We start from the raw sequence: 18,579 nt of genomic DNA, 5'->3' as shown, positions 1-18,579 counted from the left end.
TTTGTAACTTTTGAAGAGGACATAGGAGGGACTCGGTAGGAGGAGCGCAATAGGTATGCCTGAGTCTGGATTGGTTGGGATAGAAGAGCAACTAAAGAACAAAGAGGTTAACTTGGCGGGTATAACCCTGGTAACAGATGATGTAAGAGGTAGGATAGGAATGGCTGAGTTTGTATTGCTCAGGATGGGCAAGGTTTCAGACAAAGATTTTTGGAGGCGGTGGAGGCTGGGACAGAGAGGAAAGTACGGGAGCAAAACAAAAGAAAGTTTCTTTAAGTCCACTGGCAGAAAGTGTTTAGATGCCGAACTAAAGGTTTTATTTTTAGGCCACTGAGAGTTATTACTTAGCTAGTATTGTGGCCTCTCAGTTACAGAAAAAGGATCTTGAGGCAGAGGTCTTCAGCTAGACTCAAGTGTGAGAGATTTGAGAGAAGGCAGTTCAAGAGACCTTCTCTTGAGAGCTTGGATAGACATTGGCTTCTCATGATTCCCAGATCTGTGGGTGAGGCAACCGGAATTCCAGAGCGTCCTCTGGAAACCGAGAGTCTCAGGAACTCTTAGGAGTGGAGAGAGGCTATAGACAGCTTGAGCGTCCTCAGAGCCGTCATAGCCTGGAAGAAATGCCTGGCATTTCTGGTTGGCCTTCCAACACAGATCTGTGTTTTTTGTGGGTATGTGGGATGGAAGGCCAATGGAACAGATCAGGGTTCTCATGGGAGTGCAGTGTTTGGACTGGAAAGCTTAAAAGCTTTGGAACAGAGGAATAAAGGCTTAATATGCCTGGAAATCAACTGGGTCTAGCTTTAGGAGCCTCCAGGAGAAGGAGAGGGAGAATACAGAGATCAGAAAGACAAAAGGGGCAGAGATCTGGCCAGCAGCTGCCCACACAGAGCACAGGGGAGAGGGAGCGCAGCAGAACTTTACTTGACCGTTCAGGCATCTCGACACTGCACAGACTGGTTCGGAAGAGAGTAAGGGGCGCCAGCACTTGCCCTAAGGCAGGGGCGCAGCACCTTAACTCATCTCCCGGGTTTCGGCACCATATGTTAGGTTAGGCTAGGTTAGTGGACTTAAAGAAGAAATCAGAGAGAACGAGAGAAAGCTTAATGCAGCTTTATTAAAAGGGGGGGAGGGGGGTGTAAGGGGAGCTCCCGGGTGAGTTCCTCATCCTGGAGAGGCAGAATGGGAAGTCACACGGTGAACTTACTGGGGAGGATTTTTATAAACAGAGTCTTTAGGGAGGGACATTCCATTCTGATTTACAAGCCACCTGCTAGCTTAGCCAGGCAGGCAAGGCCATTTGCTTTCTTATCTGAAGCAGGCAAGGCCATCAACATTTGAGTTCTGAATTCTTCATTCTTCTCTTTGGCCCTCTTTGCCCAGACTAACAGCCATCAGAGGTGTGTGGCTGTGTGCCTCTGAGTCCAAACCCGGAGCTGACCCTCTGCTGGTTTTCAGAGGCGATAAATCACAGGGGCGAAGACTGCCCACCATGCTTCTCCGGTGGAGCAGCTGGTGCATTCAAACCACATGCCTTTGGGGTTGCAGTACAGCTGCTACCACTGTTGTTGTGTGTTACCAAATCAGAACCACATAGCTGATCCTCCAGTGGGTTTTCGGAGGCAGTTAATCGATATTGCCCATAAAAGACTCATGCATCTGACTCTGGGAGGTTTTTAACTGCTTTGATTGGGGGACAGATAGGAGACGGAAGCGTTTGTGGACACTTAGGAGGACACTTGAGAAGATGGACAGTGTGGAGAGGACCCAGAATGTGGTCTAGGAACTGAGGGCACAACCTGTGGGGCAGCATATGGAAGGGTGAGTCGGTGAGATGGGCAGCTGGGGGAGCTGCTGTTAGAGGAGAGGAGATCTTTGACTTCTGGTGACAGATCTGTGCCTCTTCGGGAAGAGGGTGACCATTAAGTGTAGCATGCCAGCAGAGAGACTGCTCTGAAGAGTTGGCACCAGGCCGTAAAGGGCTGGCTTAGGAGAAGAAGAGTAATAGGCCCAGGTTTGTGCTAAAGGAACAGTGGAGGTGTAGGTTATTAAATGACCAGCTACTTCACAGGGAGTTTAAAATCGGCTTCATTTATTCAGTGGCTATTTATCCTATCTGGTATAGGCCTAAGATTAAAGCCTAACAGGAAAAATCTTTCTCCTTTTAGGTTACAGTCTGATAGGAAAGATGCAGTGTATAAATTAATTTTCTCCCATCCAGTTGGAACTCAACTGCTCAGGGTAGTGTGTTTCCAAGGCTGTAAAGTCACAAGGGAAGAGATTGCCCATTACCACAGCAGAAGGTTGAAAGCTGTAGGGTCATGTAATACAGTTTATTTTTTCAGGAAGACTAGGAAGCCTCCCGAGGAGGGGGGGGAATTAAAACAATTGCTCTTACTCCCATTTTTGAAGGACGAGTGGATATACCTGGGGCACTGATGTATCAAGTGTGGAACCACTTCGTAGAGGTCTTAATGCAAAGATAACCAGCACTGATGAGACTTCAAAAAGTTGGGAGCCAGAGATTTCTACAGGCAATAGGAAGCTCCTTCAAGTTTTAACATTGGAATAGCATGATCTTATGTGCATTATAAACAAAATATTATATTTTAAAAAAAATAATGCCTCCTATACAGGTGGGCAGCCCTCTGCTGCATTAGTCTCTTGTGTACACTGTACCTGTGTTCATGTGTGAGTTGTTGGTAATAGGCATGTGGCACTCTACTCTGAAGAATGATGACAGAAAGGGAAAGCAGGAGAAAATACTCCCACTCCAGCATTTGTATAGTACTTATACTTTTTGACCAGTAACAGTCTTCTAATCATGATCTCCTCTTTACAGATGAAACTAGGAGACGGAGAGAGTAGGTGACTGGCCCAAGACTGACCTTTCTGTTATCTTTCTTCCCCATTATGTTTTCTGTTTCTTAGCTATTGCTGCAATGGTCCTGCTGGGTGACAGTGGGCATTCAGACCAAGCTGGACATCAAGGGGACAGCAAAGTAGGAGGGAGACAGATTTGTCAAGGACAAGGTCAGGATGAAGAAGTTAAGTGAATGTGAGATGGTAGTCAAGGTTCACCTTAGACTTGTGAGAAGTTAAGTTGACAAAACACCAGGGGGGCCTGTTAGTGTCTGTTTCTCTGTTGAGATAGAGAACTTCAAACGAGGAATAGGTTTTGTAAGACTAAAGATGGGAAGGGGAATTGAGTTCTAGTAAATGTCTGACCACGGTCAAGTGCCCTCTCCATCCTTAGACACCATAGGAATCCCCACACTGCCTCTTAGAAATTGCCGAATAGGAGTAGGTTTGTTGGAGACCATGAGACTGGTTCAGGATAGGGCAGGGTTCAGAGCTACTGTGCACAGGGTCACTGTGACTCAGGCAAATTGAGGGCACATAACACCAGCAACTGTGGGGTAGTTTAATGAACCTCTATGAGCCTTAGTTTCATTCTCTATAACTGGGAGCTAAGGAAATCTACATCATAAATTGTATTAAAGAGTAAATATGATAAAAGTGGAAGTGCTTTGCTCTGAGACTGACACATCATGGTTGGTAAATGTTATTAAATGTAAGGGTTACTCAGCTCTGCTATGCTACCTTCTGTTCTCTGTGCCTTCTCCATTTCCATTGTCTGTAGAAATTCCCTCCTTGGCTCAATTAATTTTCAAGACCCACTTCAAATATCCCTTCTTCTGTTCATTTTCTCAGAACTCATTGATTTCTCACCTGTGAACAATGCTGTTTTATGCATATTACTGCTGTAGCTCTTAATACTGTTTAAGTGACTTATTCCAGAAAATATCTAGTAACTTTTATAGTAACTCTAGCTATTGTAATGAGAAAATACAATAATGATGTAGTTAATAAAACAGGGAATAAAGAATTTTGAGACCAGGAAAAGCAAGAGGAATACAAGAGTGGGAGCAGTCCTTAAATTGCAGGAAGTAAACTAGTCAATTAAGAAAACCGTGACTTGTGATTACACCAGGAGGCAAGATCCGGTCCACTCTGAATATTCATAAGAGAGTGCAAAATTAGATACCCAGAACAAACTATTCTGACTTAAATACTAGAGAAAACCTTTATTGTTGGGATCCTCCTAAAGAGGGGCTCATGTAATTTCTTAAGCCCCTTTGAGCACTGAGGATTATGGGGCAGTGCTAAGAAGCACATGCCTATTATAGGTCAAAGGTATCTAAAATATAGCTTAGAAAGGAATACTAGAACCAATATACCATGTCTTTCAGGAGGGTGTCTCTGCTAATTCGATTTAACCTAGAGCAAGATTGTTAGGAGAATGTTTTAGACCAAAAAGAGTAAGATGAAATGTAACTTAAATCGTCTGTAACATGATTTTCTTTTTCTGAGCTTTTGCCAAAAATTGATATGTGTAGTCTATGTGATTATTGTCTGTTGCTTAACACTGGGCACAATGCAGTGCTGAGACTACATGAGTAAGTTACTAAATAAGTTCTAAAATTGAGTATGTTCTAAGATAAATTGGAATAGAACTAATGACAAAGTAATAAGGGAGGGGTGCCAATAATTAGGTTAAAATAGGATGATCCGGTAACACTTCTCTGAAGAGTAACATCTGAGGTGGGACATGAAATGGAAGAAAAGATCTATGTAAAAAATCCAGCAAAATGTTCCAGATAGAGGAAGATGAGGAAGCCAGTTAGACCTAATTCAGGAGGTTCAAAGAGGAGTGTTGTAAGGAAGTCTAGGGCTCATGAGGAGCCTTGCAGACCACAGGGAGGAGGCTCGATTGTCTTTCGTATACCCTTGGAAATGATGGGAGGATTTTAAGCAGAAGGGATAGTGCTTTAATGTATATTGTAGCTCATTCTCTACTGCTGTGCAGAAAATAGATGTCTAGAATGGAAGTGAGGAGTCCAGTGAGAAGTATTCCATGTGAGAGATGATGTGGACTTGTATTAAAGTGAGTGGAGAGGATAGAAATGGATAGACTAGCTATCTCAAACGCAGCCCTGGAAAGTTCTTGAAGAACTACCATCTACCACTGGAGCTTAGAAGAGGGCTTATGCCTTGTGAATTTGAGATTCACTGTGTCCTCAGGTAATCCCTACACACTGGTATGCTTATCCACCTGGACAAGGAGTTCTTGGAGGAGAAGTTTTATTTCCAGCATCCAGTACAAGGACAAGTTGGATGAGGAATTGCCAGCCTAGAAGGGAGGAAAGAAGTGGATGAACTATAGGTAATGTCACCAACATTATGATACTATAGAAGAAAGGGAAGTCTTGGGCAGCAGTTAAATTACTAACAATCACACAGATAGTTAGTGACAAAGCCATTCTTTATCTTTTCTTCCTGTTGCCACCCCAGAGTTTCGACTAACTGAAAACAGTTTAGATGCTGTCAGTGTTACACTATTCTAACAGTTTGTGTTAATTTACAGTGTGTTAAACAGTGTTAGAACCCTCATAGAAACAATTTTAGAGTTTTGCTGAATAGAGAATAGTAGATGGATACATGATATGTCAAAGCAAGAGATCAGGGGAAATGAGAAGGGACTTGGTATATGGCTCTCCAGTCCTTAAATGAGCTACTTGGTTTTGAGTGTTTTTTAATTAGATAAGTGTAAAAAATTGAGATGTTGTTGTTGTTGTTGTTATGTGCCGTCGAGTCGCTTGCGACTCATAGCCACCCTATGTACAACAGCTCTAAACTCTGCTCTGTCCTGTGCCAGTCACACTGTCTCTGACACTCCCATCCCTATTATCCCAGTCACTGAATCAATCCACCTCATAGAGGGCCTTCCCCTCCTGCGCTGTCCCTCCACCCTTCCAAGCATGATGTCCTTCTCCAAGGACCTGTCTCTCCTCACAACATGTCCAAAGTATGTTAGACGGAGCCTCAGAATCCTTGCCTCCAAGGAGCCACCCGATTTAACCCTTTCCAGGACAAATCTGTTTGTTTTCCTAGCAGTCCATGGTATTCTCAGTACTCTTCTCCAGCACCACAGCTCAAAGGCATCAATTCTCCTTCTATCCTTCTTGGTCACTGTCCAACTCTCTGATGCGTAAGAAGTGATTGCAAAGACCATGGCCTGTATCAGATGCACCTTAGTCTCCAGAGAGACACCATTGCTCTTCAGTACTTTGGAGAGGTCCCTAACAGCAGACTTTCCCATGGCAATGTGCCTTTTAATTTCCTGGCTGCTGGTGTCAAGACTGTTGACTGTGGAGCCAAGCAAACTAAAGATACTGGTTTTTAATATGTTCTTAATAACGTACCTAGGTTAATGGAATTATAATTTTCTGATAATTGTGTACATTTTCCTGTGAATGCAGAAGTGATATTACTCTTTGTAAGTTGTTGCAAGGATGAAGTGAGATAATATATGTAAAGTGTAATTGAAGCTGAGTAGCCATTTATTCTCCAAACCAGGACATTTTTCAGAGTTAAAATCACACATTGTATCATCACCAGTGCCAAACAAACCAAAACTGAATCCAATGAATTGGTTCCAATTTTTGGAAAACCTATGTGTTAGCATAGACGGAGCTCTAGAGTTTTCAGTGGCTAATTTTTTTTTAGTGAAAATTTATAAATCATGTTGGTTTTTCATTTAATAATTTATATATTTTGTAAGAGTAATTACAATTACTGTGAAGTCAGAAATCTTGAAAATTGGCTTTTCTATCCATTTCGTTAGCTCCCATTGGGGATATGGTCATCAGCTACCTTAACTGCAGACACATGGTCTTACAAACTATTGACAGCTGTGGGACAAATATGAGAGTACTTCCCACACTGTGAAAGATGTTGGTGGAGAGAGCGTGAAGAGATTGGCACTGCTGTGCAGACACTGTGGCAAGCTGTAACAAAAGGAACCCTGGAGATGGAGCCACAGATGAAGGTTTTGCTTGCTAGATGATTAAAGAAAAAACTGACTTGTAACTGCTCTGAGATAAAGTTTGATGAATGAGTAAGGAAACTAGAGGTACGTTTGTGCTGCTAAACTGAACTTGGAATTGCACTCATTGAAGAATTGTGCCATGTTAATCTGGTTTGGAACAGCTAGACTAAATCTGAACTTGTACTGTGTAATATCCTTTGTCTCTTCTACCCCTCAACCTATTTACCTAATACACTCCATAACTGTGAGTAAAGAAAGTGAGTTTGCAACCACCATTGGACTCAGTGATTCGTAGAAATAGGAGCAGAAGCATGTGGTGTGGCATGTCTTGACTATGTAGCTGTTTGTTTAGTATTATGGATATTATTGATGGAGACAATTCCCCTTTAAGTAGCAAGTAGTCAAAGTCAGCCTCCCCAACATTGCATCTGCTCCTTTTACAAGTATCATGTTTGATCTAAATGTGTATTGCTTTTCCCTTCTCCTCACTTACCTCTTGTTCTTTTTACCTCTCCCTCTCTTGCTATCCCTGGTAAATAGTCAAGAATGATTCTACCTGCGTGTAAGCCTTTTCCTTAGTTTTTTTGGGTTTTTTGTGTTTTTGGTTTTTTTTTGTAATAGTTGTCCAAGATCATAATAGTCCTTTTGTGACTGAGTTAGTTAGCTTAGCATAATGTCCTCTTGATGAATCCATGTAATGGAGTGTTTCATGAAGTCTTTGTTTTTCTGTGTTGCATAGTATTGTATAACTCTACTATATCCTCTTTACTCATTTGTTCTGTCAGGGACACTTGGGTTATATCCATCTCTGTTATTTTAATTAATGCCACAGTAAACATAGATGTACATGTATCTGTTCATGTGATAGCTCTTGTTTCTGTGGGATATATACCTTGCAGTGGAACTGATGGATTAAATGGTATTTCTTTTCCCAGCTCTTAAGGAAGACTTCCTGGGTAGAGGCAAACCACCAGCCTTCTGGTTAGCAGCCAGGTGTCCCATGCAAAGACTTACCATTACCAAACAGTAGTGTATAAATTCCACCTATTGTTGTTATTCCCATTGTGTTGTTGATTCCAGGATAACTAGACATATGTGGGCACAAGATTTTTGTTTTGTTTTTCACCAGCTAACAACAGTGAGCCCATTGGAAACACCATAGTAGATGGGGGAAAGAGTGAATTTTCCAACAGTTTCATTTTACTTGGATCCATGATCAGCACCCATGGTTGCTGTTGTTGTTGCCATTACTATGTTACTTCAAGTCATGTGCAAATAATAGCGACGTTGTGTACAACAGCTCTGAACTCTGCCCTATCCTGAGCCAGTCTCACTGACTCGGACACATCTAATCCCATTTTCCCATTTACTGTGCCAGTCCATCTCATCCAGGGTCTTCCTCTCCACCCTTCCAAGCATGATGTCCTTCTCCAAGTACTGGTCCTTTCTGGCCAAATGCCCAAAGTATGTGAGATAGAGCTTCAAAATCCTTGCCTCCAAGGAGAAATTTGGTTTCACCTTCTTCAAGACAGACCTATTTGTTTTCCTTGTGGTCCATGATCAATACTCTTCTACAGCACCACAACTCAAAGGCATCAATTCTTCTCACTACCTTCTGATTCCTATAATTCCTTCAAGATTGATTCTATCCATGTTTAAACTTTTGTTTAGCTTAGTAATTAATCTTATGCCATAATTGTCTTTATGTGACTTATTTATGTTATTCAGCCTAATTTGTTCTTGATTCATCCATATTGTACAAAATATCACAAATTCTTGATTATTTTTTAATGATATGTAGTACTCCAAAAACTATTAATGTGGAGAAACTATGAAAGTTATGCAAATGTCCAGGTCTTTCATTCATAGGATCGCAATGAGTCGTCTGTGACTCAACAGTACTTAACAACAACATTAGAGAGAGCTCTGTTGGCCTAGTTATTCTAGAAAGTTATGCTATCAAGCCAAAGGTGGGTGATTTTAATCTGTGGCCCTCAGGCCTGGTTTTAATTGTTTTCCCTCAAACATTCTTCTAAGTGGTATAGCACTGGTCTGTCCATTTGTTGTACAGAGGTAACTCTTGGTTGCTGTGATGCTAAACACTGTGACACTGATGTGTCAAATGCGATCGATAATGGTTACCCATGGTGGACAGTGAGCAAAAGTGGTATCCAGTTATGAAATAGCTTGCCTCTGAAAACTCTACGAACGTGGAGAAAGGATGTTCATACAGCTATTCATACAGATGTTAAGGTTGTTCGTTCATAGGGTCACAATGAGGCGTCTATGACTCCATGGCACTTATCAACAACAATAGGTTTCCATTGTGTGAATGTAGTAGCATTTCTTTGGCAATTTATCCATTGATGGACACTTGGATTGTTTCCAACTCTTTGCTATTATTGTAAATGATGTTGCAATAATCGTGAGAGTGTGTATGTTAGTTTATGTTACCACTTACATTTCTTTGGGATAAATCCCAGTTGTAGCAGTGAGATTCCTGGATCATGAATTGTTACTTTTTAACAAATTATCTTTTTTAAAAATTTTAAATTGATTTTAATGAAAGTTTACAGAGACTTTGGATTTTCATTCCTTCATTGTTGCACTTTTCTCCCTGCCCACCTCTCCTCCCAAAATTTCTCTTAAGTGACCTCTTTATATTAATTCAAACATCACTTCATCTTGATTTGTTGTTATTTTTGTTGTTGTTTTCTACAGTGATAGCACCCCATCATAGTGCAGTATAAAAATGTATTTAAGTAGCCCCCTCTGGGTGACTTTTGTTTCTCATCTTTTATGACTTCAGTGTTTCAGTGAATTAACTGCCATATGTCATACATGCAGGTTGTTGAATCAAAACTGTATACTATTTGTGCTTTTGATAGATATTTTAAATTTATGCTTTATCCTTTTTAAAATACTTTTTAAGTATCAAGAGTTGCTAAAATTCTACTTCCCTTTTAAGAGCATCCTTCAGGACCCCCTACCTGAATGAAGTATTCCTAATCTCTAGAACCATGTGTCTGTTGCTAGTCATAACCACCATGTTCTCCTTTGTGGCTGGATATGAAAGAGTGCTAGTCTTTTTTTTCCTTATCCTCAAAAATTACTCTTGTGGACACATTTCCTTATTGATCAAATGTTCATGTCTTTTGTTCAAGTAGAGAATCTCTGTTGTTGACATACAAATAATATCACTGCCTTGAGATAGTTAAAACTAATAGTTAGATGGAAATGATAGCTAGAACTAACACTAGTTCTTATTAATATTTTACTGAGACAAAACTCTTTAGAGGGTACAAGATCTCATGCAGGCACCACCAAATTAAATGTCAAAATATTTCTCAAGTATCTGGAATGTATGAGAAGGAAGCAGAGACCAATAAGGCATAGAACAGGCCTCTTGGTTTCTTTGGTCTCTACGATATTTGAAACATTTCTCAAGTATTTTTAGTATGGAAATATTGCATATACATATAAATGTGTGCAAATAGTGTTCAATTGAAATGATCACAAATGTGTTTTAAAGAATGTCTTGAAAAACCTGTCACTAGCTTCCATCTGAGACAGGGCACTCACTCCCTTTTGCCTCACATGCAACCTGCCTGTTCTGTGAATGGATTTACATTGGAAATCTCTGGGCTTCATAACAGGAGGAGGCACAAGCATCTGTTAAAGGAGGAAGATAGGATTTCACGGGGGGCTTGAGAAGACTAGACGAGGACTCTTGAACAGCATCAGTGCCACCAGATTTCCTTCCACACTGAATATTTATTTTTATTCAATAAAACTAAAACATGTTCATAGGTGTTTTTTTTATTAAAAAAAAAATATTTTCTACATTTTAATCTCTGGGAATTCTATTTTGTCAGACTCATCAAGTAGTATCGGGGGTTAGCTAAACCCCAAAAGCTGTTGTTTGAAGCTTAAAATGTGAAAACACCTGATGAATGTGTAGCTGTGGCAGTCTGTTGAAGCCATGACTCTGAGAACCAAACACCGATCTAAAAATGTTTCTCCCATGTTGTCACAGAATGTATTTTAAAACTGGAGTCATCTGCCTTCCAAAGTTGATCTCCGCTGCACCTGCGCTCACAAATAGTTTTGCCTACACACAGGAACTATTGTTTAAAGATCTTGATGTTGATTCACCATGTAGGCTCTCCAGGAATTATCCACACTTAATATTATTTTATTAAATAATGCAGGCACATGGTAAAAAAAAGAAAAAAACCCTCTACAAATGGCATATAGAAAATTACACTTCTGCTCCACTTGTCTCCAATCTCTCTCACCAGAAGCAACCACTGTTTTCAATTTCTTAAGTTTCATTCTCTAAATATACAATCAGTGTGCACACTTAGGCCCTGTGCAAAGGCGTACTATATGTGCTGCTTATCTGTTTTAACATAGTCTCTGGAGAATTTTGGTTTTTCAACGTATACATCCACATTATTCTTTTTGGCTGCATCATATTACATTATGTAAATGTTAACCATTTTAAACTGAGTTTTTGCAATCTCTTGAGACTGTAAAGAGCACTGTGAAGACCTTCCCTTTAGATGTGTCTTACTGCAAGAATCTATATAAGCTGTAGGAAAAATTTCTAGAATTGGAATTATGGGTTGAGAAAATTTTAAATTTTAAATTTGCATTTTAAATTTTGTGATTGTCAAATTGACCTGTAAGAATTATGTATGTAAATACAGCTTCCCAAACCTTTGCCAATACTTGTATTATCAGGCCTCTTGATCTTTGGGAATCTGATAGATGAAAAGGCTTTCCTTGCGTTTTCACTTTGCATTTTGTAGGTACCCTGGTGGTGTAGTGATACTATATCAGGCTGCCATCCCCAAATCAGTGATTTGGATCCACCAGCTGCTGTGAAGGAAAACGATGGACAGTCACCTCCCATAAGGATTTACAGCTTTGGAAAGCTAGTAGGGTTCTCTATGATTCAGAATGTGCTCTATAGCGGTGGGTTTGGGGTCTTCAGATTTTCTGTTTGTCGTTTCTATTGCTATGACTGCAGATTAATATAGGCAGGCCAGAGGACTCACTCGGGGCAGGTAGACTGGGCTCCTGCTTGCTACTCTTCATCTTTGCTACTCTTCCATTCTTTTTCTTCTCCCTTGCTCCTCTCTCCCCCCACCTCAGTAAAAATACCCATACTTCATGGGGAAAGAAATTTTATAGATGGTAACTCAATTACATTTGTAGTGAATAAATCCGTCCTGTATACTTAGGTCGTTTTTCCTTTCCACTATTTCTGTGAACAATGTTTTTTCCTACAGTAGATATTGGCATTCAGAACTTGCCTTATTTTGGGACAAGTTCTTTAAGACTTACTGGATTATTTCTTCAGTGTTACCAATCAACAAGCTAGCATGAGGGCGAAAATCCCCCCACACACACAACTCTTTTAATCTTGTAGAACAGTGCCCAACACACAGTAGACAATAATGTTCTTTGTAAAGAGTGTATAAAATGTGCTATTGATTTCTTGGCCATGAAAGTTAAAAGCTCATACTGCTCTCTTCCTTCCTCCAGACGAAGTCATCCGGAAGCGTCTCCTAATTGATGGGGATGGTGCTGGAGATGATCGGAGAATTAATCTGTTGGTGAAGAGTTTCATTAAATGGTGCAACTCTGGATCCCAGGAAGAGGGGTATTTCATGTCACTGTTGTTTCTATGCCAATGCCCAGGTGTGGTTGTTGTGGTGGTTGTATTCCATCAAGTTGGAACCGACCAATTGCTCACCCTCCAGTCAGGGTTTTCAGAAGCAGTTAATCACACAGGAGGAGATTGCCCATCCTTCTCCCACCAAGAAGCTGGTGGCCTTGAACCATGTGCCTTCGGGATTGCAGCACAACTTCTTGTCACTAGACTACCAGAGTGCAGGTTTTTTAAAATAGATATTGTCTTTTAAAAATAGCAACTTTTCATTCACACTTCCCCCCTCCATGTTCAGAAATCTGTTTTATGTTGATTAAAACCTTGCGACATAAAAAAAAAAATTGAAGAAAGAAAACCAGAAGAAATAAAGGTTAATGCCAGCTCCCTTTTAGGCAGATCCAATAGGTGGCTCATTAGATAAAATAACTGAATTGAGTATCCTTTTTTGTTAATGGGCTAATAAAAGCTGCGATTATATGTATACTCAAACTTTTTCAGTTTGAATTAGCTTTCTACATAAACAATAAACTGTATAAAATGAAAAAGCTGTTGAACAAAATTTTGAAGCTAAGACACCATTTTAACAAAAATATTCTTTAAAGTGTACTAAGCAAGATTTAAATAAGTTATTGTTTTAATTGAGCCTGTATTAATAAAACAACACTTCTGGTTTTGCGTTTGTGATGAACCCAGCCTATGAAATAAACCACATTTGAAAGAAAGCAAAGAAAACATAAGGGATAGGTATTTTAAACAGTTTTAAATAATAAGACAAGTCATTCTTTTAGAGCATAACATAATTAGTAAGTCTTTCCCTGTATTATGATAATTTAATATTGTCAGTTTGCAAACTTCTTTGTTCTGTTTTTCTTTTCCGCTAGATATAGCCAATACCAACGTATGCTGAGTACACTGTCACAATGTGAATTTTCCATGGGCAAGACCTTGCTTGTATATGACATGAATCTCAGAGAAATGGAAAACTATGAAAAAATTTACAAAGAAATAGGTAAAGCATCTTAAAAATAGCTAATATCAGAATTTGTTCCTCCCATTTATTTTACTTTTTATGGTAGAAATGAAACAATATCAGCTAACGTTTTCTTTAATTGATGGAAATAAAAACAATAATAGTGCTAATTCTCAATATAGTATATGCCAGCTACAAAAATATGTGCCAATATTATATAATGCTTTGGATTAGAGCTGATTTTTAAATGCCAGCATATATTTTCTAAGCAATGGACTGTCAATTTTAAAACACATTTTAAGATTGAAAATGGGCAGAGATTATACATGTTATTATGACTGTCTTTAAAAACCCACTTTTTATATAGAATGTAGCATCGCTGGAGCACATGAAAAAATTGCTGAGTGCAAAAAGCAAATTCTTCAAGCAAAACGAATACGAAAAAATCGCCAAGGTAAGGGTTTTGAGGGATTTAGTGTGCAAATACTTTATTACTGACTAGTATTTTCAGTTTTTACTGTTGTGAGGTAAATTCTTTAGCTAGAATCAGTCTGAAATATAAAAAAAATTAGGAGCCAAATTTTCTTTAAAATTTTAGTATTTTTTGAAACAGAGGAGAAGGAAAGCTTTTCTGAAATCAGGTTTTTACTATAATGATTATCTAATTTGTTAAGTATTTTAATATTATTCATCAGTTTTTTACTGTATCAAGAACTCTTTGCTTAAATAATAATATGGTTGTTAATCAGCACAAGTGATTTATACAACTACCTTAGATTTAGAGAAAAAATACTATTTTATTTGGGTTGTTAAGAATACACATAACAGAGCATATATACCAGTTCAGCAATTTCTATATATGCAATTTAGTGACAAGAAGGGTTTCTTTAAAAATAGAGCTACTTTGAAAAAAAAAATAGGCTGTGAACTTTTCTTAAGTACAACGCAAGCAAACATTTAAAAACTGCCAAAATATCTAATAAAAGAAAGATCAAGGTTTTTACTTTTGTTCTGACTTTTTTATTATTCAATTACAATAGTCCTCAAGCAGTCCAAGTAATTTTTAAAATAACTTAAAAACGTATGCCATTACTCTCTATATAATGTAAATTGGGGGGGGACATCCCAAACAACATGTATATATATGCCAAACTAGAAGGAATTAGGAAAATGGTAGTATTTTGTTGTTGTATGTCATCGAGCTGACTCTCCAAGTTTTTGAAGGCAATAAATTACAAAGATGGAGATTGCCCAACTTTCTCCCACAAAGCAGCTCATGAATTTGAACCGCTTCCTTTGAGCTGGCAGTGCACTCCTTCCCACTAAACCACCAGAATTCCCCTTTTGTTGGTGGTAGGTAGTGTTGAATCAAGTAAGACTCATAGCGACCTTTTAAACAGCCTCATTTTGTGCCATCCTTATCATCTTTGACACACTAGAGCCCACTGTGTCAGTCTGTTTCACTGGGTGTTTTCCTCTCCTTTGCTTACCCTCCATCTTTTCCAGCATGAGTTTCTTTTCCAAGAAATAGCCTTAATGTCCAAAGTATGAAAGATGAAGCTTTGCCATCGTCACCTCTAACAAGCCCACCAGCTGCACATTTTCCAAGACATATCTATTTGTACTCTTTGCAGTCTATAGGATATTCACCACTGTTCTCCAGCACCACAACTCAAAGTCATCAATTTTCTTCTGTCATTCATTCTGACACTAATGAAGAGCAGTGATGTCAGTTTGAAGACTAAGGTGTGCCTGATTCAGGCCATTAGTCTTCTCAGTCACCTGCTGTACATCAGAGAGCTAGACAATAAGGATGACAGAGCTCCCTTAGGATTATTTAATGACTTGGGTTCTTTTTCTTATTTTTTTTTTTTACAATAATTGTGTATTATTTTGGAATCCAAAATTGCTTTTATTTAAATAATCACCCTTTACTCATTTAGTATGCTGAATTCCAAAACAACAGACTTTGATCTTTCAAGGAGCTAATTAAGATAATGCTTAATTTTCTGATTTTAAAATTTGGGTTTTGAATTCATTATAAAGCACAGTTACTCAGTTTTCAATGGCTAATATATAGCAAGATACCAACATATTTAATAAATTTCATATTTATTTCAAGATAAATTTGAAACGTTTTACAGGAGGATTTTTTTGCTTTTTGTTAAAGAGGTTGTTAAGTGGATAGTTGTATTCATCATTTTCTAAGAGGGATTCACAGGAGTTAGATGACTTGTTAAGATTCAGTAGATTAGAAAAAAATCCTGAGCTTCAAGTGATTTCTTACGTCAGAACTTTGAAATAAGAAGAAGTGAAATTTGTGTTTAATATTTTGCTGGGGAAAACAATTGATCCATTAGATGATTAATGATGACTTCATTTAATTTCCTGCTTACGTTGACCTATTCTATTCTGTCCAGAATCTAAACCCATTGCTGTCAAGTGGATTCTGACACAAAATGACCCTTTGGGACAGGGTCGAACTGCCCCATAGTGTTTCCAAGGCTGTAATTGTTAAGAAACCACCTGCCACATCTCTCATATATTGGCTTATAGATTTGGACCACCAAACTCTGAGATCGTAGCCCTATGTTTAATTTAATCTGTTGTGCTGTCATATTCTGCTTACTTATATTTAAATGAAAAAATAGGAGTAGGAGGTAAAAGCCTTAACTGAAATGCTTTGGGTATAATGTATCATTGCTGTTTTAGGTGAATCAAGAGAAATTGGAAATACTCTTCGTTATTTGATGTTTTAATTTCTTCATGTAATAAACAGATTACAAGAAATTATGACATTATCAATTTTGTTTTGCTGATACATATTCAAAACACTTTAGTTTGGTAAATATTTTTATTTCTTTCAGAGTACGATGCTTTAGCAAAAGTAATCCAGCATCATCCAGACAGACATGAAACATTAAAGTAAGTTTAGAGGTTTACTTTGGAGTAAAAAAATCTTAAAAGTGTTCTTGTGATAAAAAAAAAGTGTTCTAGTGCTGTGTATTCCATTTTTATGACAGCATATAATATGTTTGAAAAGTGGCAATCATGTCTTCAATATTATATATTCTACGATTGCTTGATGAGATGTTTGGTTTTGTTCTCGTTTACTACTTACATGTCTAAAGTAAATGTATGTGATATACATCAAAAGGGGGGGAAAGAGGAATCAATTGTGGTCTGTTTTTATGATTAAGTTCTAAATAGCAGTTTAAAGAATAAGCTAGATGGACCCTTTTAATCAAAGATCTCAATAAACATAATTCGTGAAAGATAAAACAGGAGGTATAATAAGTTTTAAGTTATTTCTAAATTAACAGCAATGTTTTGTTTCTTTTACTGAGAAAGGTTTGAAGGAAATATAACAAGATATTAAAAATTAGCAATTCCTAGTGCTTGTTTTATTATATGTGTTTTTCTGTACTTAGAAAAATTATCTAAAAATGCTTATTGAAAATAAGTGCATTATTTACTTTCTGTTCATATTCAGAAGCGAGAACAAGATCATCCTCATATGTCTGTGCGCCACTATGATGAAGGGGTGCAGCTCTTCATGTAAAAATTAACCTAAAGATTAAACACTTACTGTGAATTATGTTCTTCTAGTTAGCAAAATATTACACTTTTCTTTTTGCAGGGAATTAGAAGCTCTGGGAAAAGAATTAGAGCATCTTTCACATACTAAAGAAAGTGTTGAAGATAAGGTATTTGCTTACATTTGTTATTTTTAATTATATAAATACACATACATATGTTTTTGTTTGTGTATATATATATGACAGTGTGTGTGTGTTTGTAAATTGAGAGCAATTTACATTTATTGTTTTTCTTTTTAACATAGCTGGAATTGAGACGGAAACAGTTTCATGTTCTTCTTAGTACCATCCATGAACTTCAGCAAACACTAGAAAGTAAGTAGAAACAATCTCAAAATAAGTATGTGTGAAGATTTTTAAGTGATCAAGGGAACTTGATCTTTTAGAAACCTACATCTAAGTTGTACACCTTCAGTTTCTGAATAAGAATATAGCTGAATGACAGTAGAAGGTCTTCACGTTGTTCAGTTTTTAGTATATATAGGAAAATCTTAGTTGGTAGTTATTTATAATTCAAATAAGTGCACAGTGGTTCAAATTGAGAAAAATTCAGTAATTATAGATTTAAAATTTTTCTATTTTTTTATAGTTAATTGCTATAGAAAGGAAAGCTTCAAAACTCAGATGGATAATGCTAAGCGAGTGACGTACTTAGCGTGTACTCGCTTTTGCATACAGTCTATGTGGTGGAGTCTGTGGAGAACTGGAGATTACTCTCTATATTGACTGTAGCCGTGTTGAAAGTTTTATATTACCTTATCTGCTGATTGTTTTTAAAAAGCCTAATGTTGCAAATTTTTGCATGAAATCTCACACAAATTTAAAATCATGCCAAACCTAACAACCACCCACCACCAAAACACCACTTTTCAAGCCTAACACTTGTATGGATCAATTATAATCATAGGCTGCCATTAACTAATAAAACATAAAAATGTTTTCATGTATTTACTTAGCACATAACTTAGCCAAATTGACCACCATTTTATGTTTCTTTCTCAATTTCAGATGATGAAAAACTCTCAGAGGTAGAAGATGCTCAAGAAACAAGCATGGAATCTGATCCTAAGCCATAGACAAGCTAAGGACTCAGCAAGAATATTGAACTAGCTTCATGATCTTAGCATGTTTAGAAATTATTATGGTCTTGAGATATTTACATTTTCTAACAGTGACTTACCATTTTAAATTAATGCACATTTTATTTGTATTTCTGCACAAATAAGGACAGTGAGTTCATTAAAAAGAGGGAAGCAACAGTCCAAAAATGTTTAATAAAGTGTTTTTTGAGCAATTTTTTTTACATTAATATACTATGTCATTTTCAACTGGTAACATTGATTGCTTACAAAATAAGTTGAAGATTTTGAAAAGGTGGTGTTTCTAGGATTTACATGAAGAAATGAGTTTATTTCTGGAATTGTTACCACTTTTAAAA

The 18,579-nt window shown here is 37.7% G+C and overlaps 1 protein-coding gene across 1 annotated transcript in view; it reads left to right on the top strand.

Moving 5' to 3' along the window:
* THOC7 (THO complex 7 homolog (Drosophila)) overlaps positions 1-18,217 on the top strand; it is a 25,320-nt gene extending 7,103 nt beyond the window's left edge. The window contains exons 2-8 of the mRNA XM_006893868.1: positions 12,446-12,563; positions 13,454-13,581; positions 13,910-13,996; positions 16,410-16,467; positions 17,183-17,249; positions 17,387-17,456; positions 18,150-18,217. Coding sequence (XP_006893930.1) covers positions 12,446-12,563; positions 13,454-13,581; positions 13,910-13,996; positions 16,410-16,467; positions 17,183-17,249; positions 17,387-17,456; positions 18,150-18,217 — 596 coding nt within the window. The remainder of the gene's footprint in view (positions 1-12,445; positions 12,564-13,453; positions 13,582-13,909; positions 13,997-16,409; positions 16,468-17,182; positions 17,250-17,386; positions 17,457-18,149) is intronic.
* Positions 18,218-18,579: the final 362 nt, after the last annotated feature.

The sequence above is a fragment of the Elephantulus edwardii genome, unplaced genomic scaffold, assembly GCF_000299155.1.
Source record: "Elephantulus edwardii isolate Elephantulus edwardi_28Jun2011 unplaced genomic scaffold, EleEdw1.0 scaffold00132, whole genome shotgun sequence".
In the NCBI taxonomy this organism is placed as follows: domain Eukaryota; kingdom Metazoa; phylum Chordata; class Mammalia; order Macroscelidea; family Macroscelididae; genus Elephantulus; species Elephantulus edwardii.
The sequence above is the reverse complement of the archived record's forward strand: the minus strand, read 5'-3'. Positions and strand labels throughout refer to the sequence as shown.